The 27,814-nt window shown below is 40.9% G+C and overlaps 1 protein-coding gene across 1 annotated transcript; it reads right to left on the bottom strand.

The window, feature by feature from the left end:
* Positions 1-317: 317 nt before the first annotated feature.
* Positions 318-27,734, bottom strand: podxl2 (podocalyxin-like 2). Its single transcript, XM_028574765.1, has 13 exons — positions 27,376-27,734; positions 17,411-17,754; positions 16,127-16,475; positions 13,480-13,571; positions 11,598-11,817; positions 10,891-11,058; positions 9,697-9,947; positions 9,543-9,617; positions 7,217-7,373; positions 5,278-5,339; positions 3,611-3,790; positions 2,576-2,737; positions 318-2,406 (listed from the first exon to the last, which is right to left on the bottom strand). Exons 1-13 carry the CDS (start codon positions 27,404-27,406, stop codon positions 2,347-2,349), a joined length of 2,151 nt encoding a protein of 716 aa, XP_028430566.1. The 5' UTR covers positions 27,407-27,734; the 3' UTR covers positions 318-2,346.
* Positions 27,735-27,814: the final 80 nt, after the last annotated feature.

Genomic DNA, 27,814 nt, shown 5'->3' with positions numbered 1-27,814 from the left:
GAAATAAAACAATATAGAACTACCACTGTGTGCATGTTTTGTGCAACATGCATTCAATATGCTAATTTTAGCAATATGCTGAAGTATATTCTGGAGTGTTAAAGATTGAAAGAAAAAATAACAAGAACCGTACAGAACCGAAAACCATGACCCTAAAACCGTGATACGAACCGAACCGTGGGTTTTGTGAACCGTACCACCCCTAGTATACAGTTGTTAAAACATAATAAAATATATGACACACTGGTATCGGATCGGTACTCGGTATCGGCCGATACGCAAATTCAGGTATCAGAATCGGTATCGGGAAGCAAAAAATGGTATCGGGCCATCTCTAGTTTAGACTTAAAACATTTACCATTAAAACATTAAAGACTTGGGGCTCGACTTGGACTCGAGGTTTGACTCGACTTCGACACTGTAACTAGTTCTTTTTTTCATGCTTTGGACCTCTAAATGTTGCCCATGTGTCATCGCCTCAAGAGTTAGCCCGAAGCGTACAGCAGTCATTCCAACGCTATTGAAAAAAAAAAGAGCATATTAGGCTAAGTATAGCAACCATATGACATGGTTGTAGAGTGACAGTAAACATCAGTTACAACCATTCCTATAAGTAAAATAGAGAGATTTCAGTCACTGTATATGCAATACATTTAACACGATGCAGCATTTCAATGATGATAGTCGCTATTTCCTAGAGGATTCAATAAAGTGCCAAAACCTTACTTTCAAAGTTGCTACAGGCTGTACTTCCTGTTGGGTGATTTGGAGGAGGAGCTAGGAGGAGTCGCTGTTGCCTCTGGAGTCAGACATCGGGGTGGAACCAGTGAACATCTCTGAAGCTGTGGAACCTTTCAGGACAATCTTGATTAGACTTCATGAATGTCTTGCTGCTGTCAGCCATACTTGGCTGTGGCTTCTACCAACAAGGCTTATGTGTAATCAACAGTGGTGGAAGAAGTAGTCACATCTTGTACTTAAGTACAATGAACAATACTACACTGTCAAAATACTCCATTAGAAGTAAAATCTTACATTCAAAATATTACTTAAGTGAAAGGAAATGAGTATTGGTAGAAAATGTACTTTAAAGTATCAAAAGTAATTGCAGTAACGGGCCAGTGAAAACGGGCCGGTGAAAGTGTTATGTTTTTGGATTATTCATTTAGATGCATTAATGTGTAAATAGTTTTTTAGATGGTGGAAATACTACTTTACATACTGTTGGGTAGTTTCATCAATAATACAGCATTATTTTTCATGTTTTGTTTGCAAAAAATTAATTTATACAGTAATTATAGCTATCAGAGAAGTGTAGTGGAGTAAGAAGTAGAAAGTAGCAGAAAAATTGAAGTACCACAAAGTTGTACCTAGGTAGAATATTTAAATAAATGTACTAAGTTACATTCCATCACTGGTAATCAAAGTAAACAATGCCTTGCACCTCCTTTCAGCCTGGGGACTGTTTGCTATTATTTTAGTTTAGTTTTAGTTTCATGTAACCAGTAGGAGCTATTTTGTCAAATAATTTGACTAAATGTGAAATAAAATGGCAACCGCTCCTAATGTTAAATTCAGACTTTAAAAAAGACGTTTTACATTCAAATAGTAAAAGGTGGGAAAAGGTGCTTTACAGTACAATATTGTTTGCAAGTTACCTTTGACAAAGAGATTATGTTTTTGGCTCTGTTTGTTCGTCGCTTTGTTGTACTGTGTGCTGTTGTACTGGCCCGATTGTTGGGAAACTTGGTGGAAGAGTGTAGCATGGGCCGAGGAAGAAGCCAGTACATTCTGTAGTGGATACAAATCACGGGTGGATACACAAATTATTTTTCTTACTCACGTTAACATTGCGAGATAGGGCATTCAGGCTCGAGAGAGGTCTGCGCCTCTTCTAGTTTCATTTTTTATTTTGTGTCTTGTGCAGACACAGTGCAGGAAGCTAAACGTATAAGGCACACTTAACAATCAGAATTCCAACTTGGTTCAAAGAGTGGACGTTAAGAGATCAGCAAGATTATTGTGATTCCATGAATTCAAATTTGAAGCATACAGACCCTGAAACATAAAACCCCAGTGTCTGATATCCATGGCGATGTCAGTGACTCCTCCTGCTCACCTCCTCCGAGCCTCAACTCTGACCGGACATCACATCTATTACTCTTCAGGCTTCATACCTTTTAACTCCCATCAACTATGTTTTCTTTTCTCTCCCTTCTGGCTTTGTTCTCTTCTTCCTCCTATTCTGTTTTCTGTACCGTCATCTTCTTCTTCTTTCCTCTCAGTTTCACTTATCATCTGTCTATCAAAGACCTTCATGATGCGTCTCCTCTTTCTCTTCATCCATCAGAGATGTGTGTCCTGCTCCTCTTCTTCCTCCTCAGTGGCTGCTTGATTGACAAACACCTGAAAAAAAGGATGAGAAGCTTCATGCTGTTGCCAGGCAAAATATAATTAGTTTCCCAAAAAAAAAAAAAGACAGCTGACGGTGTAGCATTAAACATTTCAACCCTTATCCAGAACTCATTCATTTATTTACTCATCCATATATCCACTTAATGAGTCATCCAATCACCTGCCAGCGACTGCCCTCCTCCCCGCCTCCTTCTCCTCCAGCCACGAGCCCATTGGTGCTCTGCTTCTTCTCCTGCATCTCAGGCTGGTTGTCATTGGTCACGTCCAGCATGGGGTTATCATGGCAACCGTTCTCCACAAAGTGAAGTTCTTCATTGCGGAACTGAGAGGTAAAAAAAAACAAGCGCTGAAGACTCACATAAAGGCATAAACGCTTTATGTGAGTGTCACATAACGGGGACGATGGGAGTGTGTATGTTTACCAGAGGTGGAAGAAGTATTCAGATGTTTTACTTAAGGAAAAGTAGCAATACTAGAGTGAAAAAATACCAGTAAAAGTCCTACATTTAAACTCTTACTTAAAGAGATATTTTTGATTGATTGTGATTTCAATCCAGCTTTGTGTCATGGCAGTGTGGGCAGCCTGTGCAGATGAATGTTGTGTGCTTTTCCTCCGTGGCCCCAGAATTCCTTTCTGCTGAATTCCGCCAGATGAAGGTTGCTCTGAGCCCACCATGGCATTTGACAAGCTCATGCTTATTCTCCTCTTATTTTGAAAGTGCTGTAACATCCTAACTGTATGGACTACGAAACGTCCATTTTGTGCAGCTAACAAGTACAAAGTACTTAATCTGAGTTTTACAGCAATATAAAGCACAGTGCTGTTAAACGTCCCTATTAAATTACATGCGTAAGTTTTATCTACAAAGAATTACAAGAATTATGGTATTCTTCAACATCAACATTTATGTTTGGGCTGTGGCCTTTCATCCAGATACATTTGGGCTCTTCATATGAAAGACACTGCCCACACTGCCCTGACACAGAGCTGGATTGAATTCAGCAAAATATCTTATCAAAATATAAGTACAAAAGTATCTGCATCAAAATATACTGGAAGTACCATTGTCTGCTACTTTATGAAATGTATAACTTCACTTAATTTGAACATTCAGATCAATAACACAAATTGCACTTAAATTCAGTACTTGAGTAAATGTACTGTGTACTATTCCACCATCAGGTGTTTACCAACCGTAGTCTTGGTTGCAGGCAGTCGTCTTTGCCAGCAGATGTATATTAATCCAGATGTGATGATGACCATGCAGACGGAGCCGATAATCACCAGAACCACAAACAGCTTGCCGTAGTCGCTGCGTGTTTGACTGGGACGAGACTGGCAACTGCTGGCCGAACTGTAGTTCTGGATGCCCACCTGATGACACACACACACACACACACACACACACACACACACACACACACACGTTTGAACTTGATATGAACTTGATATGAACTCGATATGAACACAAACATATAGTTTTTAAATTGAAGTGAAAGCACACGCACACCCAAAAGCTGCTTCTGTTTCACGCTCCTTTCTTGTAAATTTCCACCAGAAGCAGGATGAAAAATAATCTTAAATGGAATCTGGTTGTAACCCAGTTTAAAGCCTGCTGATCTTTTCATAAAAGCTGGAAATTGTTTTTAAAAAATATTCAAAACTCAGGAAGGAAGCTGTCCATCTTCTCTTTGGGAGAAGCTTTAAAGTGCCCATATTATGGAGAAAAAAAAAATTACTTTTTTTTTGGAATTTGGGGTGTTATTTTGTGTCTATGGTGCTTCCACACGCATACAAACTTGGGAAAAAAACAAACATACATGCTGTTTTGAGTGAGATACGGGTTTCTGAATGTGTCCGGCCTTCAGTCTCCAGGTGAGCTGTTCAAAATCGGCACAGCCGTCTACGTCATTGGCTGAAACATTTGGTGTGTGCTAACCACTTTAGCTAATACCACATAAGCTAGATGTTTCTCCAACTTCGGTCAGTACAAGGCAGGATTAGCCGGGAGACTTCTTCCAAATGAGAGCGCACTTCCAACATTGCGTGGAATATCTGCAGAACAGGGACATGTAAGTACGTAGTTCTATAGTGTTGTAGCAGTGTTTTGCCATTGAGAACGATGTGGCTAACCGCTAGCAGGGCTAGCTTCTAGCTAGTAGTCCTTACCTAGCTACTGCGCATGTGCGACTCCCAACAAAGATGGTACAGAAGTGAGATGTCTCACTCTGTAGCTAAAACAGAGAGCTCAACACACAGGGTGAAAATAGGAGCTGCAGCAATGTGCAGTACAACAAAAATATGGTGTTTTTTTACCATTATGAACCTGAAAATGAGCATAATATGGGCGCTTTAAAGCCTGCACATCTGAATCACTGGGTTACATTAACGCACATTTATCTCTGCACGTTGCAAACATTCTAATCTTCGGTGAACTTCTGCACATTCATTGATTCATGCTTTGCATCCTCTTTGTTTCAAACACTGTGCAGCTTTTATATATATACTTTTATAATCAGATATATGTTCCATATTATTATTACAAACAATGTTTCTACTTTACATTTTCTGACATTTGTAATAGGCCTAGTTGTTTTTCCTTTCTCCTTACGTTTATTTGTATGCACCGAGATACAAAGGGAAATTCCTTGATGTGAAAACCTACTGTACTTATTATATTCTCATTAAGCTGTAAATTCCACATTCCGCATTATCTGGTAGAAATCACCATGTGTTTATATGAGAAGAAACCTTTTAATCTCTAATTTCATTTTTTGTGACAATCGTTTAGGTCGTAACACCAACATCTGGATACACGCATACAGTAATAAAGAATTTTGAGACGTTCTTGGAGAGTGTACCTTATTCAAACTTCTCCTGATCTCTCCCAGCATGTCCAACACATCTTTGGCAGCAATCACTCCTAGAAGACACAACACATGTGGAACAATCTTATTTGTAACTGTTTGAATGTGTGGTAAGCACTATTTAGGGTCAGAACCATTTCTTTATTATGTACCGAAGCAAAGATTCCCTCGATGTCTTGTTTTTGAGTCTCTAATTCCGTGAGTACACTTGCACTGTGTACACTATGTACTCACTTGTGTAGTGCTCAAATTTCGACAGGGTAGTGTTGTCTCAGAGCGTTGACTCTTCTTCTTCTTCCGTTTATTATCAAACAGTCATAGCATCAGCAGTGGGAATATCACAGTCTGCACTCGTCCGCAGACGTATCGTAGCACCAGTACTTAACGCTTTGCTACAGCGCAATTTACGGTATAGTGGGCGGAGAAAGGCGCTGATTACCCGATGAACTCCAGGTTTGGTAAATACGAAGCTGTGTGCTTTCTGCGGGTTGGCCATGGCACTGATAACGCTGCATTCCCAAATGTACGTACTGTACATCTGGCCCTCAATGCTTTGACGGTTTTGAGTGCAGCATCTGGGTACTCGTAGTGCACTGCTGGCCACACTTCGTCAGTGTGAACGCACTATGTACCCAAAATAGCAAGTGTAAGTGCAGAAGTTCAAGATTTGAGACACAGGAACAGTGTCAATGACTGTGCGTAACCTGTGGTCAAACTGTCAAACTAAACAGCACTGAGCCATGAACTGTCAATGTTTTCAGAAACATATTTTAGTGTACAGATTAGCTGTAAAATGAGAAAGTTTGTGGTCAAGTCGGACCAAAACCAAGCACTGCCAACGGGCTGACCAGCCGGAGCAAACTCTAAACATGTTTCTGAAAACATTTGAGGTGAAAATAAAAAAAAAAAAGGTAACGCAGTAACAGAATCTTAATTCATATTTGATCAGCGCTTGACAGTTTGACCGTTTGACTGTAAAAATAAGGTTTGATGGCATGTCGATGAAGAGGAGGAGGAGGGGGAGATCTCTCCCATGGAGGTCCACGGCAGTGACTCCAGCGGTTACCTTAGTGACAAGCCAAGCAAAAAGAGGAGACATGAAACTGGTAAAGATGTCATAAGTAGGGCTGCCACCTCTTAGTCGATTAGTCGACTAATCGGTCGTTTTGGTCTTAGTCGATTAAGATTTCTTTAGTCGATTAGTCATTTTTTATGCTTATTAATGCTTAATTACTTATTTCCAAGAAACGTTTTTGGTAAATTTATGGTAAACACAAGATTTAAAGTGGTGCTTTTGCAGGATTAATTGTGGAGAAACTCAGTTTTACAGATTGTTAATTAACTACATTTATATTATGCTTTTCTAGTCTTAACCACCTCTCAAAGCGCACAGCTCTGTCAATTAAATCAACTAATCGATTAGTTGACAAAATCCTATAAGTGTTAGTCGACTAAGAATTTCTTTAGTCGAGGACAGCCCTAGTCATAAGATCCAGTTTTAGTGAAGCTCTTGAACCACCAAAATCCAAGAAGAAGAGGAAAAGTGACATTGAGCAGTTTGCCTGAAAAATGTATCATATCATCTGTGGTGATTGTTTTCCTTATGCTATTAGGAGCACCAGGAGGAGGCATTGGAACGGGATTTTTTCCTTGTCAATCTGATAGAACTTTCAGGATATGTCTTGACGAGCAATGCATGCACAGAACAGCCAATAGGAGCTCTCTCTTTCTCTCTCTCTCTCTGAAATGTCCTGTGATCGGCCAAATTCTCTCCGTGACAGCTCGATTTTCTAAAGCCTGAATACAGAGCCAAGAGGAGCTGCAGAAGTCTAGTGTTCTCTCAGACCGCTTGAATTACAATATGCTGAAAGAATATTATGGAAGAAAGATATATGCATATATATATGGAATGCATGTTTGTGCATATGTGTACCGTGCTCAGAAGCCACATTCATCAGCAGCTGGTGTTGGTGGTGTGTAGGCTTGCTCAGGTAGAGTACCCATGATCCCTCGGGGCTGTTCATTCTTCGAGCGAACACTCTCTCCATGACTTTCAACAACCGCACGCCCTGGTCCACACGAAACTCCTCCTGTCACACACACACACACACACACACACACACACACACACACACACACACACACATTTTTCTACAAGTTACCACTTGATTTCTCTGCAAATATCAACAAGTTTAAAGGTCCCATGACATGGTGCTCTTTGGAAGCTTTTATATAGACCTTAGTGGTCCCCTAATACTGTATCTGAAGTCTCTTTTATATAGACCTTAGTGGTCTCCGAATACTGTATTTGAAGTCTCTTTTATATAGACCTTAGTGGTCCCCTAATACTGTATCTGAAGTCTCTTTTATATAGGCCTTAGTGGTCCCCTAATACTGTATCTGAAGTCTCTTTTATATAGACCTTAGTGGTCCCCTAATACTGTATCTGAAGTCTCTTTTATATAGACCTTAGTGGTCCCCTAATACTGTATCTGAAGTCTCTTTTATATAGACCTTAGTGGTCCCCTAATACTGTATCTGAAGTCTCTTTTATATAGACCTTAGTGGTCCCCTAATACTGTATCTGAAGTCTCTTTTATATAGACCTTAGTGATCCCCTAATACTGTATCTGAAGTCTCTTTTATATAGACCTCAGTGGTCCCCTAATACTGTATCTGAAGTCTCTTTTATATAGACCTTAGTGATCCCCTAATACTGTATCTGAAGTCTCTTTTATATAGACCTTAGTGATCCCCTAATACTGTATCTGAAGTCTCTTTTATATAGACCTTAGTGGTCCCCTAATACTGTACTACAGCCACTAGCTTTCCTTAGGATGTGCCATTTCTGTGTCTGTAGCTATTGAGGAGGAGAGAGTAGTGGGGGGGGGCAAGGTGGAGAATGGGGGCGTGGCCTTGACCAACTGCCACTTTGCTGGTTTGAAAGCCATGATGTCTCTCTCTTTCTCATGGGTGGGCCAAATTCTCTGGGCGGGCAAAGCAGAGAAAGGGGACCCAGGGCTCGGTTTACACCTATCACCATTTCTAGCCACTGGGGGACCATAGGCAGGCTGGGGGAACAAATATTAATGTTAAAAAACCTCATAAAGTGCAATTGTTTTAGTGAGGAGAGAAGAGGGGATAGAGGAGAACCGTTCTGGATCCATCCGTGTTGCCGTAGCAACCATCAGGTCACTGCGGTGACGGTGAGGATTTGTGTTGTTGCCATAGCGACAGACACCATGGTAAAGATCCAGATAAAACAGAGATGGCCTCCAGCAGCTCTGTCTGCAGAACTCCACTGAACCCCTTGACTGTTTGTCCACCAGCGTGGGAGAAAGGTCTGGCTGCTCCAGCTTGTTGTCAAATATTTATTTGGCTTGATCCTTGATTTAGTTTAGACGTTTTTCAGATAATAATCTCAAGACGATAACGCAGTAAGTAGAAGAAGTATTCAGATCCTTTACTTCAGTAAAAGTACCAATCCCACACTGTGAAAATACTCCACTACTAAGTAAAAGGCATGCATTCAAAACCTTACTGAAGTAAAAGTATGTAAGTATTATCAGTGAGATGTACTTAAAGTATAAAAAATGTATGCAGTAAAATGTTCCCTGTCAGAGTTCTCCTCTTCTATCTGATGTTTATGTATTATTTATTCCTGCTGCATTAATGTGTGTGTTCCATTTTACTGCTGTAGATGTTTAACGTTGTGCTCATTTGAACTCCTTTATATACTGTTGGCTAGTTTAATGTACAGCCATGCATCATATCCTATGAGATCATCATATGCTTGTAGCGTTGCTGTCCTGTGAGAACCACGTATCTCTAAAGTCAACTTCTGATGGTGTCAGAAAAACAGCCCTGTTTTCAGCTTTGTGACGATGCATTTTCCAGCTGATCCAAGAGGCTTTTTAAAGACTTGATTTAGCTTAAAAGGTGCTCTAAGCGATGTTGGGTGACTTTCAAAGTATTTTCAAACAAAACGGAGGCTAGGCTCGCCCCTCCCTCCTCCTCATCCCGTCCCCTCTCCCTCCCTTCCGTGCTTCCGCGCACTAACTGCCCCCCCAACCCCCACAGCTGGCAGATAGTGAAGAGATGTCTGCTGTATGTGACAAAAAAATGTTGTAGCTTAAAAATGCGTGACATCACTTAGAGCAGCTTTAAGAAGGAGGAGAGTTTTCTCAACACATAAAGGAACCCTTCATCCTTCAGTTCATCAAGACATCTGGAGATGTGATTTGACACCTTGTACTTACACAGTTCAAGTTTTCCGTCATGTTGAGGATGACGTATCCACGTCCAGCCAGCTCGCTCCAGTCGACACACACCACCTGAAAGATTCAGAGTTAGTCAGGGTTAGAACAGGAATGGGAATATGGATCAAATTAGAAATGAAAGCTTTAAATGTACCTGCTGTGCCTCCTCCATCTCATCAAAATCCGGTAAGAAGACCTCTGTAACCCCCCCTCCCTTGACTTCTGACCCCAGGGTCTGCAGGGGCCTGGTCTTCCCCAGCCAATCCCAGGACGGGTCGGTGAAGCCGACGGTGGGGGAGGGATCTGTGGTGAGCGGGACGATGTGTCGGACTCTTGTATCCTCCTCCTCCATCTTTCTCCATTTCTCTTTCTCCACCTCTTCACTTCTGTCTTGCAGTCCACCCCCTTGAACCAATACAAAAACACAAATACAGAAATTAAATGAAACTGGGGGGCTAAATAAACATCACATTCATTATTAATTGCACTTGTTATCATTTAAAAAAAAAAAAATTGTTCATCCGAATACATCTGCCACTTTATAAAAAATAAATTCCACCTGGTCCATTTTCTCAGAATTTTGTACAATTATCATGGAAACATTAATTGGTCATGTGACAAGGGCTGGGAAAATTGGCACAACGGACAGCCAAGTGACAGTACTCTGATCCAATGGAAATCACAACTGTCAGGTTGACAGCACTCTAGCCCAATGGATGGATTGGGGAGGGGGGAGAAGGTGCCACCCCATGCCCCCCATTTGTGCATGAATGTTTTCATCACTTTAATGTTGAATTACTTAATTTTTTTACTACTTTATATATTTTATCTGCTGGGTAGCTTGTGAATTTCCCTCCTGGAATCAATAATGTTGTATCTTAATTTATAATATTACATCTTCATTTATTTTTTGATCATATTCTGTATAATTAATCATTATCTGCAAAGTAACTTAAGTTATCAAATAAATGTAGTGGAGTAAAAAGTACAATATTTCCCCCTGAGATGTAGTGGAAAATGTCTTTTAATGCAACTAATTGTTTTTACATGCACGCTCGTTCTGTGATTTGGGCCTCGGCCCACTCCGTAGTTTGGGAAGTCAGGAATCGATTCAGCAGTAACGCTGGATCATAGAAATCCTCAAGTAAAGTTGAAATACCTCTGAACACCACTGAAAAAAACACCCAACAACACACACAACATGTAGAGATGAACTGAACCGAGTTACGTTTGCTAAGCTATGATTGGACAATCACTGTTTGGGGGAGGGGTTTGTGAAGCACCTACACTGATCACAATTTGATTCTCTGTCGTAATAGTTTAGTGTGAAAGAGTTTACACTTTTCACCTTTTATCTCCTGTTCTTCCTCTTCCTCCACGCTGGGCTGCAGGGGCTCTCTGCTTGGAGCCACGCCGACCTCTGCTACAGTGGGATTCTGGGTAAACACCTTGTGTGCCAGGCCCGTTTCTTCCTCCCCTTCCTCCTCCCGCTCTGTCTCTTCATCTTCTGTCTCATCTGCAGAGGCAAAACAGAGGTTAAACGATAAGCAGCAGACGCTCGTCATCACAGACATCCCCGGAACTATGCATGGCTGACAGCGTCACACACAAACACAAGTCCCACATTGCCAGACCTTCCTACATAGCGCTGCAGAGGATGGTCTGGCAAGTCCACACTGCATTCTGGGATGGGAGAAAAATTAGCTCTAGTTTGTTGGCATTTCTTTAAGCGCCAGACTGAGCCACGGTGCCGCTGCAAAATAGCCTCGGGAAGGAACTTGTTTCAGTGGAACATGTGTACGTTCAAAAGTTGTTTTAGTCGTGCAACAGAAAACCCCGATAGGACAGATAGTCTAGCTAGCTGTCTGGATTTACCCTGCAGAGATCTGAGGAGCAGTTAACCATAGTCCTCAGAAATCCACCGCAGTTTAGAACGCCAACACAAAGAAAGAGGAAGGTGAAGGACATCTGGCCGAAAAGAGGGACAATTTCCGGCGGGACCTGAACAATCGGGGAAATGAAACGTTGTCGATATAGACTACAGAGGACAAATACCTTTTGTGTAACTTCCCAGCAGCCCAAAGTCGGTGCCTGTGTCAGTCTCATGGGTGGCCGTTACTGCAGCGTCTCCAGCAGCAGCGGCGGCGGCAGCGGCAGCAGTCGAAGCAGACGCAGCAGTAGGTGTAGCACTAGTTGTAGTGATGGAGGAGTGAAGGAGTCCATAGCCGCTGGAATGACCATTTTCCTCCCACAGCTCTCTCTCTAAAGGACCCACCTGTACGGCAGACATCAGGTTATAGGGAGACACCCGGGGTGGTGACAGTCAAAAATGGCATTTCCACTGAGGATTGGAGAAGGGGAAGTTTCCCTCACTTTTCAAAAAGCCTATTTTTGTCCGCAACTCTAATGTCTCTGTAAACAGCGTCCTCGGAGAGTCCAACCGACATAAATCACGAGAGAAGCTCTGAGTTGATTAGAAAATTAGTTTTACTGACTAAAACTACAGTAGACATCCATCTTGAAGTGTTTGGATGCTTTATTTAGTGAATTTGATTTTATCAGATTTAAGGTTTCTTTTTTGGGTAACACTTTACTTGAAGGTATCGACATAATCGTGACATGACACTGTCATAACTGTGACATGACACTGTCATGAACGTGTCATAAACGTTATAAACAAGTCATAAACTTTTATGACTTCTGTCATTAAGTGTCATTTGGTTTATGTCATGACAAGTTGACATTGTTTGGGTTGTTTTGATTATGACAAGTTGACATTAATCAATGTGACATTACCAGAAGTTGTCTTGGTCACGACAAGTTGACATTAAATTTGTTTGGGATGTCTTTGTAATGACAACTTGACATAATGTCATCCTGTTTAATGTCAAGTTGTCTTAATAAGGACACTCCAAAGAAATTGTATGTCAAGTTGTCATGAAAAATACATCTTCTGGTAATGTCGTCATGGTTAATGTCAAGTTGTCATTACAAAGACATCCCAAACAAATGTAATGTCAACTTGTCTTGACCAAGACAACTTCTGGTAATGTCACTTTGATTAATGTCAAGTTGTCATAATCAAGACAACCCAAACAATGTCAACTTGTCATGACAAAAACCAAATGACACTTAATGAATGAAGTTAACGTTTATGACTTGTTTATAACATTTTTGACAAGTTCATGACAGTCAGTGTAATGTCATAGTTATGACAGTGTCATGTCACGATTATGTCGATACCTTCAAGTAAAGTGTTACCCTTTTTTGTTTCCTTTTGTAGTTTGTGGAAAGAGAGGTGATCTCATCTTTGAGTCTCAGTTCTACATCAATCAAAACAAAGTACATTTTTAGCGTTGAGTGCATTAGAGATTGAGAAATTTAGTGTAAAAAAGTGTATGCTGCCATTAATCTGTACAATCTTTTAATGTTTTTTTTTTTTTTTTGTGTAACTCTACAAACTAATGTAAATAGTTAGGTTTTTAGGTTTAGATTTATTTGATTAGGACAATGCACATTAATTAACATTTCTGTAAATGCGCCAGTGTTAGCCAGTCGGCTAATTTTCAACTCTAGTCCTAGTTGCATGCATGTCTTTATGGTGGGAAGAAACCGGAGCACCTGGAGGAAACCCACTCAAGCAGAACATGGAGAACATGCAAACTCCACACAGAAAGGCCTGGGATGACCTGGGGTTCGAACCCCAAGTTCCTTCCAAAAAACCTCCTTGCTGTGAGGCAGAAGTGCTAACCACTGAGCCACCGTGCTGCCTTAAGTTAACGATACACTTGGTACTTAACCGGACATGCTAACGATCGTCAGACAAACACAGTTTAATTAACCAACTGCTGTGTGAATTGGGTGTGTTCTGACATTTACAGTAATCCATCAGAATCTCCAGAATATCCATATGAACGAGTCTTTGATCTGTCCTCACCTCCAGGACTGGGGAAGCATGATGCTCCTGTAGCCCAGAATCATGCACCTCAGCTGGGGGGGAGCTAGAGGGGTAGGAAGATGGACTGTAGCCTGTGTGACATAAAAAGACATGTCAGAAACATGTGTGTGTGTGTATAAATACACCTCTTGTCAGCTGTTCCTCTTTCTACAGGTTTTGACAGCATGCTCGTATCAAAGACTCATAGGAGATAAACAGTAGTTTACAGTAGTTGTGGAACGTTAACAAAATAATGAATGTATATCTTTGTTAAAATTACAAAATGATTATATTTTGTAAGTATAGTAGTAGATGCTCATTTAACTTTGAACATGAAAATGAAATAAAGAACTAGAATTAACCCGCCTCGCGGTTGTATGCCTCCGCCAACAAGTCAAGTTGCAGTTTACATCCATCTCTGTCCACACTCGCATAATATTTGTAGTGAAGACTTTGAGGCAATTTAATAAAATTTATTATTTTTTTTGGCAAAACATGGATGCTTCAGACGCATTTTCACCCCGGCAGCACAGAGGATCTGTACAATCGCACCGTTTCAAGATTGGTGTCACCAACTCAGTATCCGACCAAATGTCTCCCCTTCTGTTCCTGAGGTATGGTGTTGAATAACGGCCAGAAAAGTGTTTTTGCAGAACATTATGATGTCACAGTAAAGTTAGACTTTGATATAAAATGTCATCACTTCATCGTTTTATCCTATCAGATACTGTAAAATGTTGTATGTGTATGAATTCTTTAGTTAAAGGAACACGCCGACTTATTGGGAATTTAGCTTATTCACCGTAACCCCCAGAGTAAGACAAGTCAATACATACCCTTCTCATCTCAGTGTGTGCTGTAAGGCTGTCTGATGGCTCCAGCGGCATCAGGCCAGCACAGAACATGCAGGTGAATGGTTCCAGTAATCCTACTGCTCCGAATAAGTGACAAAATAACACCAACATGTTCCTATTTACATGTTGTGATTTATAGAGTCACAGCGTGTACAAAAAACAACGTAACATGAGACACAGCCGTCTTCTATCTGTAAACAAACCGGGAACTATATTCTCAGACAGGCTTGCTGCGAGCATATCACTCCACCCAAGTACTATATTCTTCCGCCTGAGAATATATATATATATACAGTATATATATAAATCACAACATGTAAATAGGAACATGTTGGCGTTATTTTGTCAATTTTGTCACAATTCGGAGCAGTAGGCTAGTTGGAACCAGTTACCTGCAGGATCTGTGCTAGGCTAAGCTAATGCTGGAACCGTCAGACAGCGTTACAGCACGCACGGAGATGAGAAGGGTATGTATTGACTTGTCTTAGTCTGGGGGTTACGGTGAATAAGCTAAATTCCCAATAAGTCGGCGTGTTCCTTTAAGGCCCAAAAAGATGTTTTGTGGGGGCACAGTGATCTTTGACCACCAAACTCTGATCACGTCATCCTTGAGTCCAACTGGATGTTTATTATTATTATTATTATTATGTTTATTACGTTCATTACAATGGAATGGACAACCTGAAATCCCACGGCGGGTTCTGGCGCCAAAGCATAAAAATGAAATGCGCAGCCAGAAAATCTAATATTTTTTTGCCTCTGTTTTATTTTAGAAAATGATCAAAAGGAAAATAAAATCTACTCTGAGTTGTAGCTTGAGATTAGTTAGCTTATAGTTAAACTGAACAAACCCATTCAGCTAAGGAGTAGACGCATCTATCAACCACATTTTTATTTCATTTTGTCAACGTGCATCCATTAGCCACTGGGCTCTAACTAGCATTTACACTGAAACAGTGATGGTGGCAAGGTAATATTATTCTGAATAATATTACCTTGCCACCATCACTGTTTCAGTGAAACATATTCAGTTCATCTTTTACCTGTTATCCAGCATCTTCACAGGTATTTTGGTGTCTGACTGTGTCGGCCACTTCCACAGTCCACAGTGTGAGTCTTCCACAAAAATGAAGAAGAGGAATTGTGGAGCAGCACAGTCTGTCGAATTGTTGGATTTAAACTTTGGTTTTGTCCCGGGGCAAACATTTCATTACTTTGGCCAGACAGTAAACATCTGTGGCATCTCAAAGATGCTTTTGAAGATGAAACCTCCTGCTGGAAACCAGCAGGTTTGTGACCGAGGCTAATACGTGGCTAATACGGCTGCCTGAGGGCGTATTAAGGGATGTCAACAGTAGGGCTGCAAAATATATTGTTTGTATATCGTCATCGCGATATCAACTGCCGCAATAAACACATTGCGAAAGGCAGTCAGAGAATATTTGTGTAAGTTGAAAGAAAATATCAGCAGAAAACTGCACTTTAAAACGTGACTGCCATTCTCTTTAGTGGTGCCTTTTTCATCTAATTCAATGTTCAATTTGTTCAATAAAAGAATGTTGGGAAACATTTCCTTTCATTTGTTTTAAATTCAACAAGCAATTTGTTGTATATTTTAGCCGAATACTGAAAGCAAGAGAAAGGCAGAACTGAGGACGCATTCATTTTTGTTTATTTATCGCAAGTAATATGGTTATCGTGATATTAAACATTATTGCATATTTTCCTCCAGTGCTGCCCTAGACAACAGCCTCTACTTGTTTGGTTCGGTAAGGAAGATCATTTCTACTAACCAATCAGAGCATCCAGATCTGGGCTTGTGTGGTTGGCATCCACTACATGGACATCTGCGTCGTCTGTTCCTCCTCTCTCCTCTTCCTCTGCTCTGGCGTTTCCCCCTCTCCTCTCTCCGTCCTCCCCCATGTCTCTCTCCCACTCGTCCTCTCCACCTCTCCTCTCTCGGTCTTCTCCTCCCTCCTCTCCCCTATCTCTGTCCTCCATGTCTGTTCCATAGAAGCCCGAGGCCTCCAGGGAGGCATCGCCAGCTCCTGGCCCCCCGAGGAGCTCCTTCTCTGGGTTGCTGGAGTCTGGGCGTCCCCTGTAGCTTTCTGCATCCTGAGGAACCACCAGATGAACCATACGCTGAAAATGGGAAACACGTTTGTTCAGACGGCCTGATTCATCACCGACGAGCTATAAAATAAATCATCATCTTATTACAACTGATTCAGAACTACATATTTACAAGAAATGAAAAAAGAGAAATGTACAACATTGTGTCTTTCACATCATTTATAAACTATTTATCCTCCAGACGCCAAACTGCTCAAATGTGGGGTGTTATCAAGTGAGTGTTATCTGATTAATAGCTATGACTAGCATTTAAAAAGGAGAAGAACTTTGTTCTAAAGCCGATCAAACAAATGACGTTTGATGTTTTGTACGTGACAATGCCTCTTAAAAAGTGTACAACACGAATGAAAAGGAGGACGACTGGAATATAATACATATGGCAGCTTTGCACGTGCAAAATGGTCAGTTTGCTAGACATGGAGACAATAAACATGTTGCACTGAACAGATGAAGATTCCACGGCTTTGAAACATCCAGTCACGTTTTAAGGGATTTTCTTAGTAGATCTCAGTCAAGCTGCTCTTTCAGCTATTACCATATCTCTGTTATGGCATTTTGCCTCTATATTGCCCAGTTACCCAGAATGATGTATCAGTGACATCTTGATTGACTTTTAATCTACCAAATCACCAACTTACAATTTTCAAATGTTCTGTGTGGTCAAATCGTCCCGATTGCTCTGTGGTAAATTTAAATAATTGAAAACATGTGGGGCTGCTGCAGCCTTGGCCTAGTTTGGAGAAGCAGGCAGGAGTACCGACACTCAAGCTAAGCAGTGTACTGCTGTGGATGGAGGCAGCAGATTAACACATTTTAGATACTTTTGGGGGTCATTAGGCACACTGGGGACACACATTTATGTTGAAAAGACACGTTGCATAATATCTGACCTTTAAGTTTAACCCTGTACAGTTTATTACACATCACCTTGAACTCATCCTCACCTCCATCTCGTCTTCCACATCCAGGTTATCGTCAACGGTAGGGCGGGTCCTGGCTACATCCTGGCTGGCAGACGGCAGTGGGTTTAACTGAGAGGAGTTAGCGGAGTCCATCTTGGCCTGGGAACGGGATGTTTCATGTATCTCTGGCCAGCCCATGTCGTGAACCAAATGAGGCTGGGCTCGCACTAACTCGTGGGCCGAGTGGCGTTTGGTTCTGACTAATTCCTGGATGAAGTGTGGCTGGGCTGGGCCTTCATCCTGGAATAGACGGGCCGCCGGAGGATTGAGGGGGATGACACGCTGGGACGAACCCAATCTGAAGGCATCGCAGCTGGCCAGGAGAGCTATGGGAAACAGAGAACACACACTGAAGAAGAGGATATGTCTTATTGCATAACAAAATATGTCAGTGTTCAGTCAATGACATTTTATTGATACCAAAGGAAATTAGATTGTCAGCAGAGGTTTCAGGATTCAACAGGGTAAACAAAAAAAACAAGAGCAAACTAATAAAATAGAACCCAATATATGGTCTGAATCATAATAAATAAAGCAAAAGCAATAAGATGAAAAAGATATTAATGTATGCTGCAAACACTGGAGAATAGGAAATATAAGAAAGACTACCGACAACGTTTAACCTTATTAATCTTAATTTCTTGCCTTCAAATTAATTAAGGGATTAATGATGAAGGAAAACACTGTAAATCTGAATACAATCCATTATATTGAAGGGATACTCCATGTCTGAATGCTCTTTGATACTGTTAGGTTGTTGAAAGTCCTCGGTACAAATAGATTTCATTTTTGTATATGGACACCAAATGAAGATCAAGACAAAGATCCCTCTGAACAAGTTGAATAAGAAGAGAAGAATGACAGGAACAGCCCCCCGTTTCAGTGTCGAGTGCACAATAATGCAGCCTAAAAAAAGCTGGAAATAACATTTAGCAAAAATCTTCTTCTGCTTTAAACTTCACAATAGAAACAGAAGGTTAGTTTAGAGTTAGCACTGTTGGAACATCAGCTGAACATATTATGGACTGACACATCACCAGTGTTGTAGTCAAGACTACCTAAACCGAGACCAACCCATCCCCAAGACCAGTGTATCGAGACCAAAGACAAGACCCAGACTTTGAGGGGGTGAAATGACCAAGACCAAGACCAGTGTGAGTCCCACACTGCATGACACGATCAAATGTTAGAAAATGCTAACCATAAAATTGATCTGAAAGATCCACATTCCCATAAAAAAAAACACAGAAAACAAATTAAGATTCTTCTTCATTCACCTATTTTATTGCCATAAGTGTATCACGAGTAATAAGTAATAAGTAAGGCTGTTGTTGTTTTGAAATATATAGTCCTGAGTCCTCTTTATCTGAGACCGAGACAAGATGTGGTCGATTCCGAGACAAGGCCTTCAAAAAGTGGTCTTGAGACCGGTATTACAACACTGCATATCACAGTTTAAACCTCCTCAATCTAACCACTGAATAGACTTTAGCCCAAAGACAAAGTCAGTAACTCAGTATTTAGAGCCACTTTGCACCGTTGTGCTTCAATAATGATCGAGGGTCACTTTTCTGGACTGGAAAACTAATTCAACATCCAAGTTCCAACAGTATTCTCCCCTGTCATGCAACACTGTGGGGACGTCCAATAAATGGAAGTTTGAATCAATTCATTCTTCTTCTTTTGGGGCCAAAACTACACTGTCAGTTAATTCCGGGACATCATTTCCCTACAGTGGTTCATAAAAACAGGTCAAATGAAAAGCAAAAATCCAGGTGTACCTCAATGAATTGACAGATCATATCCCTTTAATGTATTCCCTAAACAGATTGAATGTGTATTTTGTTTGCTACCCATCATACTTTAAAGAACAACAATAACAGAAAGGGCACTCTGTAGTCTGCATTATACATTAAGTGCTTTTATATATATATATATAAGATAAATATATATGTAAACTGTTGTAGGTGCAGGTATAAACAGGTAATAGAAGTAGTGTGAAGGTATGAAGGGTTAATCGGTTAATTTACTCATTAATGCGTTCACTGATTCATATGTGGCTTCATACTTTATTTAAAATTTATTTGGAAAAGCCTGATTGAGATTAAAAAAAAAAATCCTTTAAAAGGAATGTCCAGCACATTATACAACGTTTCAGACATACAACATATTTACAGAGAATACAATTTCAGACTTTAAGACTTATATCATATCCTAAATCACATAGTGGCAAATAGCTCAGTCAAAAGCATCTACAACCTCCTTGAATCTATTTCTGAAAACCCTTAAAGAGACTGGCTCCCTAAGACCCATATCAGTCTGCAGCAAATGTCAAGCCGCAGGAGCAGCATACCCAACAACCAGACAGATGTTGAGGACCGATAGCAAGAGTAACTCTTGAAATATGTCCCAGAGCAGAGACGGCAGCCTCCAGAATTCATCAGATGTTTGGAATTTACATAGATATGAAGGAAGCAAGTTCAATTTAATTCCATTTCATTTATAGTGTTAAACCACAACAGATGTTATCTCAGGACGCTTTACAGATAGAGTGGGTTTAGACCACACCATAATTTACAGAGACCCAACAATTCCCCCCAAAGAGCAAGAATTCGGCACGACAGTGGCGAGAAAGAACTTCTTTTTAACGGACAGAAACCTCAGACAAACCCTGGCTCTGTATAAAACATCAATGTAGTGAATCACAGACATTAAAAAGGAACAAGCCACCTATATGGATCTAAGGAAAGCGAGACATATTTTTTTAAATAATAACCAGCCTCAGTTCCAAAAACATACAAGTTTGTTACTGCTGCTCAGGAGTTTATAGTCAGGTCATTCACCCACTCATCCTTTTATCTGTTCATTCATTAGTTCACCCTACATTTCATCAAATTACATACATGTGTCTTGCCATTTAGTTGTTAATGTATCCATCAATGAGAGCGAACATTCAATCACTCACTCACTCATCCATTTATGTGTCCATCCACCCATCACTAATCCCCCATCACCACAGTCTCCCTCATGTATCCCTCATGTATCCCATAGTGCTCTCTGTCTGGGACCACAGATGGCCGTCTGACCTCAGAGGCTGACAGAGCAGATTACGATATCATAGCCAACGCGTCTCCAACATGTTAAGCTCTCGGGCCCGTCACCACAAAGCAACCGGAAAGCCCCTCAGATCCACCATTTCCTTCTTTTCTCACTGAATGCATCCCAAAAAGAAGAAAATTGTGTCAAGTATAGCTGAGCTGACTGCTGCGTGAGAAGTTTTTTTTCTCTCTCAAGTCAATAAACTCCAAAGACATTTTAGAAGGAATAATTAATGAGCAAGACTGAGAGTCTACAGTAATGCGTCTAACAGCTCTGTGAGGCTGCACTTAGCGCTAAATGCTAACATCAGATTGCTAACATGCTAACAATGACAATGGTAACATAGCATGTAAAATGCTAACCAGGTTTACTATCTTAGTTGAGCATGTTAGCATGCTAATATAGGTTTATTAGCCCTTAACACAAAGTAAAGCTGAGGCTGATGGGAATCTCTTTAGGTCTGCAGGTGTTTGGTCATAAACCAAAATTTTAATGTGACCTGATGATGGAGCAAGATGAAAAGTTATAGGCATTTATCCTCTGGGAACTATGAATATTATAAAGGTCTCTGCTACAACCTAGTGCATAGTGTAGCTTTGCTTGCAGTGTCGGTGACATTGGTAGCATTGTATTTCTACATAATGTAGTTCAGCATGTACAATTAAAATGTCAAAATGCTGGATAGCGTCATGCTTGCAGCAGACACTCCAAATATCTCAACAACTATGAGATGGATTTCCATAAAAACAGGTCACACACATTTTTACCTTTTAACGCCTTAGTTCAACACAGATACCTCAAAATCCACAGTGGAAATTAATCTAAAATAACAATTTAACATGTTATTGTTTAGCTTGTTACAAATATCTATCTATCAATTTATTTTCCGGTGTGTGATGAACTTCACCAGCGACCACTGGACAGGTAATAGACTTTTGTTCTCCTAATTACTTTGTGCCCCTGGTACTCTTGGGTACCTCTGTGCCCGAGACACTCGGTGGGAGGTCATTATTGCTTCTGGAACTTCCTCAAACTGCAATTATACAGCTGATGGAAAGCATGTTTAAATCAAGGCAGCAGTCATTACTTGTACGTGTACTTTGTACAGGAGCTCTCAGGAGAAATATGAAGTCACAATTCTAAAGACCCTGTATCATTAATGTGCAGATATTTTTGTAGAGCTGTGTGTAAACTATGGAAGCATGAACCTTTGGTCCAGGCTGAAACATCTTAACAACTATTTCATGGATTTTATATAACATTTTGTACAGACGTTCATGATCCCAGAGGATGAATCCTACTGACTTTGGTGACCCTCTGACTTTTCCTCTAGTGCCACCATGAGCTCAAAACATTTTAATTGGCCAATGCTGTGATTATACCCATAAGTCTGCAAAACTAATGACATTCCAATCAGCCTCAGCTGTACCGTGTGTTGAGTGCCAATTAGCAAATGTTAGCATACTAACACATTATCCCTGCTAAACATTAACGCGATAGCTTTGTCACTGTGAACATGTTAGCATGCTGACATTAGCATTTAACTTTTATCAGGCTTGGTAACACAGACGATGCTAGCTGGTTTGTGTCTTTTTATCAGATTTGTTGGCAATAAGAAAAATATAGAATGTCCTTTAAGACACAACATAAACTTCAGGTCACAAAAAAGCTGACTATATCTGAACGCTGATCTGAGAATACTTTTGTTCACCTTTGAAAAGTGCTTAGTATAAAGAACCAGTGGCCTATAAAATGTCCTGCGTGTCCCGCTGCTCTCTGTGGATGACTGGCCCAAGATGAAGAGATGGAGGAAACAGTGAAAGGATGCAGGGACGGAGCAAAGAATTGGAGAAGTGCTGTGGTTGATCCAATTTATCTCTCCTTTCCAAACCCCTAAAGTCAGCACTGTGCTGATGTAACTGCACGGTAATAAAGTCTGTGTTCGCATTTCCAACAATCCATGGACCAAAAAAAAAAAAAAAAAAACACGCAGAGATGATGAAAAATAGACTCAAGTTAATCTGATTCCAGAGCCAGAGTCAGAATGTGTGTGTGTGTGTGTTTAGAATCATAGACAATAAGCCAGGCAACACCATAACCAAATTGCTTCTACTTATTGATCTTTGAATATTTGGCTGAAGGGTGAGGAGGAAGAAGATGTTGGGACTTGCAGTGTCTATTAAAGGTCCCAAAGAGAGCGTTTAAAAGTGTGCTACGTTTGTGCTGATGTAGCTTTCACCTTCCTGATGCAGCATTATTGTGCCATATACCCCAGAGATGTATTTTGGAAGAGCGTACAATATAATTTATGCAGTGATTGTAAATGCCACAGTACAACTCTATATTCCTGTCCAAAAGGTAAAATGACTATATAATACGACACACAGATTTATCACTTTACTGTGCAGCTCTACAAAGCGGTTTAGCATCTTTCAACTCTCAGTGCTCTCATCATTATTGTTTTTTTGGTCACATACTGTATGGCAGCTGTTTTCAGCTACAAAGTTCTGATAAACCCAACTGTACGCTACCTGCTAAGCACCAAAAGACAGACGGACAAAGTTAGCGACTAGCTGGTGAACATTTGGCAGCTAAAGAGCCAGATATTTCCCTCAGACGTTGGTGGAGACCAAAACGGAGCTGCATCGACTGATACTGCTTTAACAAAACTACAAAAAGCAGAATATTATATGTAGCTACGTATATACATTGATTGAATGACAGCATAGAGGAGCCCTATTTTTTCCAGGGAGCGCAGACATGAATGCACCTGCCTACCTGCAAAAAATATACTATCAATACATTTCAAATTATGTGGAGAAACAATTAAAATGCCAACGCAGGCAACGGTTTGTGTGTGACTTTGCTAAACGGACCAGACTGAGGCTGCATCCAATGACAATTATCAACCACAACCTCACATTGTTGGTGTCACGTAAAAAATATAGCAAGATCATTTTTCCAACCGCTCCTCTAAACACAACAAACAATAAATCATTCTGTGCGTCGAGTGTGCAACCTGTCACATGGATGTCCACAGCACAGCAGATTTAGAGACACAAATGATCTGACATTGTTATGGGCGAATTGCCAAGTGCTTATTTCAGGAACCTAAATGCACAGGGGAATATAAATGTATTCAGAAACAAAAACAGTGGCAACAAACATATAACGATAATTTACAGCCCCCCTCCAAATTTCTTATGTCTCTTTCAGGGAAGCTAAACTCGTATTCAAACCCTTTGCTAAATATCAACATAGCACATTAAAAACTAAGCCAACTATACATTTATTCTAAATTGTGTCTGTATTGCAACCAACATGGAGCCTATGATGTTATCCAAAAACACACATAAAAGCATATCTCTCTCTGCACGCCCTTCTTTCACCATTACACAGTCACCTTGAAATGTTTTGTCTGCAAAGGCAACTTTGCAGCGTAATTACTTGAGAAAAATCTTCCACAGTCCATGCAGCAGGAGGGACCGAACAGCTGAGTTATCAGCTTCACACAGATAAACTCCGCGCTGAGGTGCCACGGCGGGCAATATGAGCAGGTGCTGGAGGGGAGATACCCTCCAAAAGTTCATCCAACCACAGCGAACCTGAGATTACAGAGGCAGAAAGACAAAAAAAAAACCTTCCCTGATGGTAGCTGGGAACTGAAAGCACACAGCCAAAAGGGACGGGGAAAACTGGTGGTAAATACTCCGAGAACTCAGTGGTTCATGTTGACCTGTGAGGCTTTACACCAACGCCCCCCTGAGGGAAAACATTATTGAGTGAGCTTCTGGTGCTCAATAATGTTTTCCTTACTTCTGTTTGGAAAACAGATTGAATTTCAGTCTTAAAGGTGCGATATGTAATACTGACAGCTAGTGTTTAAAATAGTTACTGCAGTACAAATTCAAAATTCTGGAGAGAGTCGTCTCCCCCGCCCCCTCCTCCCAAGATTTGAAGTTCAAGGAGGTTGCCAGGCTGAGTGCTCACAGTCACCTTTTTCTCAGCTAAATTTAAGAAAACTTAACAGTCACCTGACCGGCCGGCGGTTGCTGTAATTTCGTAGGATATCATACGAATTGTTGTGCATCCGTTTTTGTACGATAGGAACCTGATCATGAGAACGCGTTGAATCCTAATGACTTTGGTAACAAGAATCCCACTTACAAGAATCTCCACAAGAGACCTTTTAAACTAGTGACAATTCCCAACAGCCTCAGTAGTAGCTACTTTCGGATGGAATACAAGTGAAATAAAGAGTATGTTTTAGGTTAAAAAAGCCTTTTTTTCTGCCTCAAAATCTCTCTCTTTTTCTGTAGAACATTAAAAGATTTTTGATGACTCATTCTGCACCACGCAAATACAGAAAAGTATCCAGTCAAATGTGATTCGTGGTGACAAACTGGCACTAGAATTCGTTAGCTTGCGCGTAGCAATAAGGTAACAATAAGGTGTTTGTTTGGGAAGCGTATGTTCCCAAGCTCCTATGTTCCTCAACGCAATATCTTCTTAAAGCTATAGTGCGTAGTTTCTGTCTCCACATGAGGAATTCTAAGTAATGACAACAACACTGCCATTGCATCCACATGGTACAAGCCTTCCGTGATCGCACCCCCACCTCGCAGTTGCTAGTAGCCAAGGAGGACATGGAGGATTAAAAAAAACATGATGGACTCTTCAGAAGAGGTCACTATCTTCACTCGAGCTTCTGAGCGTCAATATTGCCAGACTACACCATTTTGTGAACATAGCCATGCTGAGAAATCCAGAGAGAGTTGTGTGGAGCTGATAGTCTTAATTAGCTTTGTAGCAACTCATTTGGCAATGGCTTGAATGTAAAGGACGTTCATTAATATAGTATAAAAAAAGTTATGCACCAAAGCTTTAATATAACATATTAAGGGGACCGACAATGGGTTTTATGTTCTCAGCAATTTTTGTTCATGAGGTCAATTGTTCAATGTATGTTTCCCTGGGTCAATATTTTGAAATCACCCAGAGTTTATAGGCCTACTGATGTTGTAGCTTACTCCTCAAAAGGCCCTCTAATTTTGCGGGCAAGACAGTTTTCTTGACTTTTTACTGAAATCTCTACTGTAGCTGAACATATTTTTACCATTCAAACTGCGTTTGAAGCATCCGCCTCCCTTCGTTCTTTTGCAATTCAAACTGCGAAGATCGTCCCAATATACCAGTCTCTTCCAATTTTAGTTTGTATCAGGAGACGCACATACCCTGGGAACATAGGGATGATCCCTTTGATGATGTTTATGAAAATGTTGAATCCCATGTTGTTTGAAATTGAAAGCAACTGTGTTGCAACGGATGGTTCATATGCTGGGATAGTTTTCTTTTCTTTTATCTTTGTTTCTGCATGTCCATATTTGATGTTGAATTGAATCTGGGTCTTTCTGTTTGTTTGATTATTGAGGAATATTTGAGAGAGTGTTATTTTTGACTCCACGTCAAAAATACGACCCCGCAATTTCCATTCGTAGGCAGCATTTGCTTTCTGCTATATAATGAGTATAATCAGCCTTGTGGGTCTGTGGGCATATGGCTGATTAACAACAGTAGCATGGTGGTTGTAAATGTCCATAAACACTGCAGAAAACAGCTCATATGGCCAATCAAATCTGATGGCACAACTACTATTTCCTTCCTCCTGTTGATTCTAGCTTTAATTCTGTGTTCAGTGCAGTATGTTTCCCCTAAAGCCCCCTCAGATCAGCTTATAGTTGGCCCGGGACCCTCCCCCAAATCCCCCTTCACCCCGACAGAGACAGAAGGGGTGGAGAGGTTCCGCTCAGCATCCTCTTCCTCACCCGGTTATCTTCTCTCTTTTCTAAACAAGCCTCCATAACGAGAACCAGGAAGACTTCTCCAAAATGTTTAATCATTAGGAGAAAAACAGATCATATGTTTTCTATACTTCAAAAGAGCCATAATGTTGAGTTTAGCCAGCGTGGAAGCTGTTAAATACCAGCGTAGCTTCACAGATACAGGAGAGCTGAACCTCCATATTTCTTCTTCGGAGAAAGCTGCACCATCAAACACAAAAACAACCACAGAAAGAGCTGGAGATCATATGAGGCAGATCTGTGCTGCTGCTGCGATGATGAGGATGATGATGATATGAATCCATTAGTCAATCCACAGAAATTTTATCTGCATTTGTCGTACAAAGTACAAAATATCAAACAGTTCCTGCCTGGCTCTCAAATGTGATGATTTTCTTTCTCACATTAGATGGTCAATTAGAAAGTTATATGATTTTGGACCAATGATCAAACAAAACAAGTACTTTGAGCTGTAGAAAATGATGACAGGGATATAAAAAAAAAAAAATATATATATATATATATTGTTGTCCATGACTATGCAAAACTGCAATCCTGATAAAAACTAACCTGTGTGTTAAATGATAATGATTATTAGTGTATGTGTGTGTGCGTGTGTCAGACACTGCAGTGTGTGTCTGCTGATTTAAGTGCACTGCGCGCCTCCCACACACCGCCAGCCCGTGCACTCACTTTGCAGAATTTAACCTGAACGCTTCATTAAAAAAACAACCTGCGTTCATGCTCTGCTGGTTTACACCCTCATTTCATAATAGTATTACTATTAATAACACTGCTATTAATACCGCAACATAATATTATTTTAGGGAAAGTGGCGTCTGTGGGACTCAGCAGGGAGTTTACACTGGTGTGATGTTTGTTAAAGTCTCTTGTGTTAGGCTTGTTGTTGTTGTTGTGTGTATATGTGTGTAGGCTATCCTATTGAAAACAAGCTGGTTATGTTCATATGAAATAGGCTGAATAGATGTTGAAAATAAGAAGACTCACCGGTCAGCGTGATGTGGAGCAGGCCCGGCATGTCTGCTGCAGTGCTTCCTCTCCTCCTCCTCCTCTTCCTCCTCTGCTCTGAATGGACAGATCACACAGATTGGAGCTGCAGATGCTCTCTGGATGTGAGTAGAGAGCGTCAGGAAAACGCCGTGCTCATGGCCGTGCTGTGTCTGCTGACTGAGTGCGGGCTCACTGACTGACTGTCTGCGGTGTCCGTACAGACAGACAGACAGGCAGGCAGACAGACAGACGGGCCTGTGTGTGCGGGATCACTGACTAACTGTCTGCGGTGTCCGTACAGACAGACAGGCAGACCGACAGACGGGCTGTGTGTGCGGGCTCACTGACTAACTAACTGTCTGTGGTGTGCGTACAGAAAGACAGACAGGCAGGCTGGGCTGTGTGTGTGTGTGTGTGCGGTGCGGGCATAGCTGCG

The sequence above is a fragment of the Perca flavescens genome, chromosome 4, assembly GCF_004354835.1.
Source record: "Perca flavescens isolate YP-PL-M2 chromosome 4, PFLA_1.0, whole genome shotgun sequence".
NCBI classification, from domain to species: Eukaryota; Metazoa; Chordata; class Actinopteri; order Perciformes; family Percidae; genus Perca; species Perca flavescens.
Note: the sequence above shows the minus strand (reverse complement) of the source record. Positions and strands in the feature narration are given on the sequence as shown.

Excerpts from the sequence above, each read along its gene's own strand:
- podxl2 (XM_028574765.1), bottom strand. The coding sequence starts at position 27,406 with ATGCCGGGCCTGCTCCACATCACGCTGACCG. Across the intron at positions 9,618-9,696 it reads AGATGGAGGAGGCACAGCAG|GTGGTGTGTGTCGACTGGAG; the intron begins GTACATTTAAAG and ends TGAATCTTTCAG. Across the intron at positions 2,738-3,610 it reads TGCCTGCAACCAAGACTACG|TTCCGCAATGAAGAACTTCA; the intron begins GTTGGTAAACAC and ends TTTACCTCTCAG.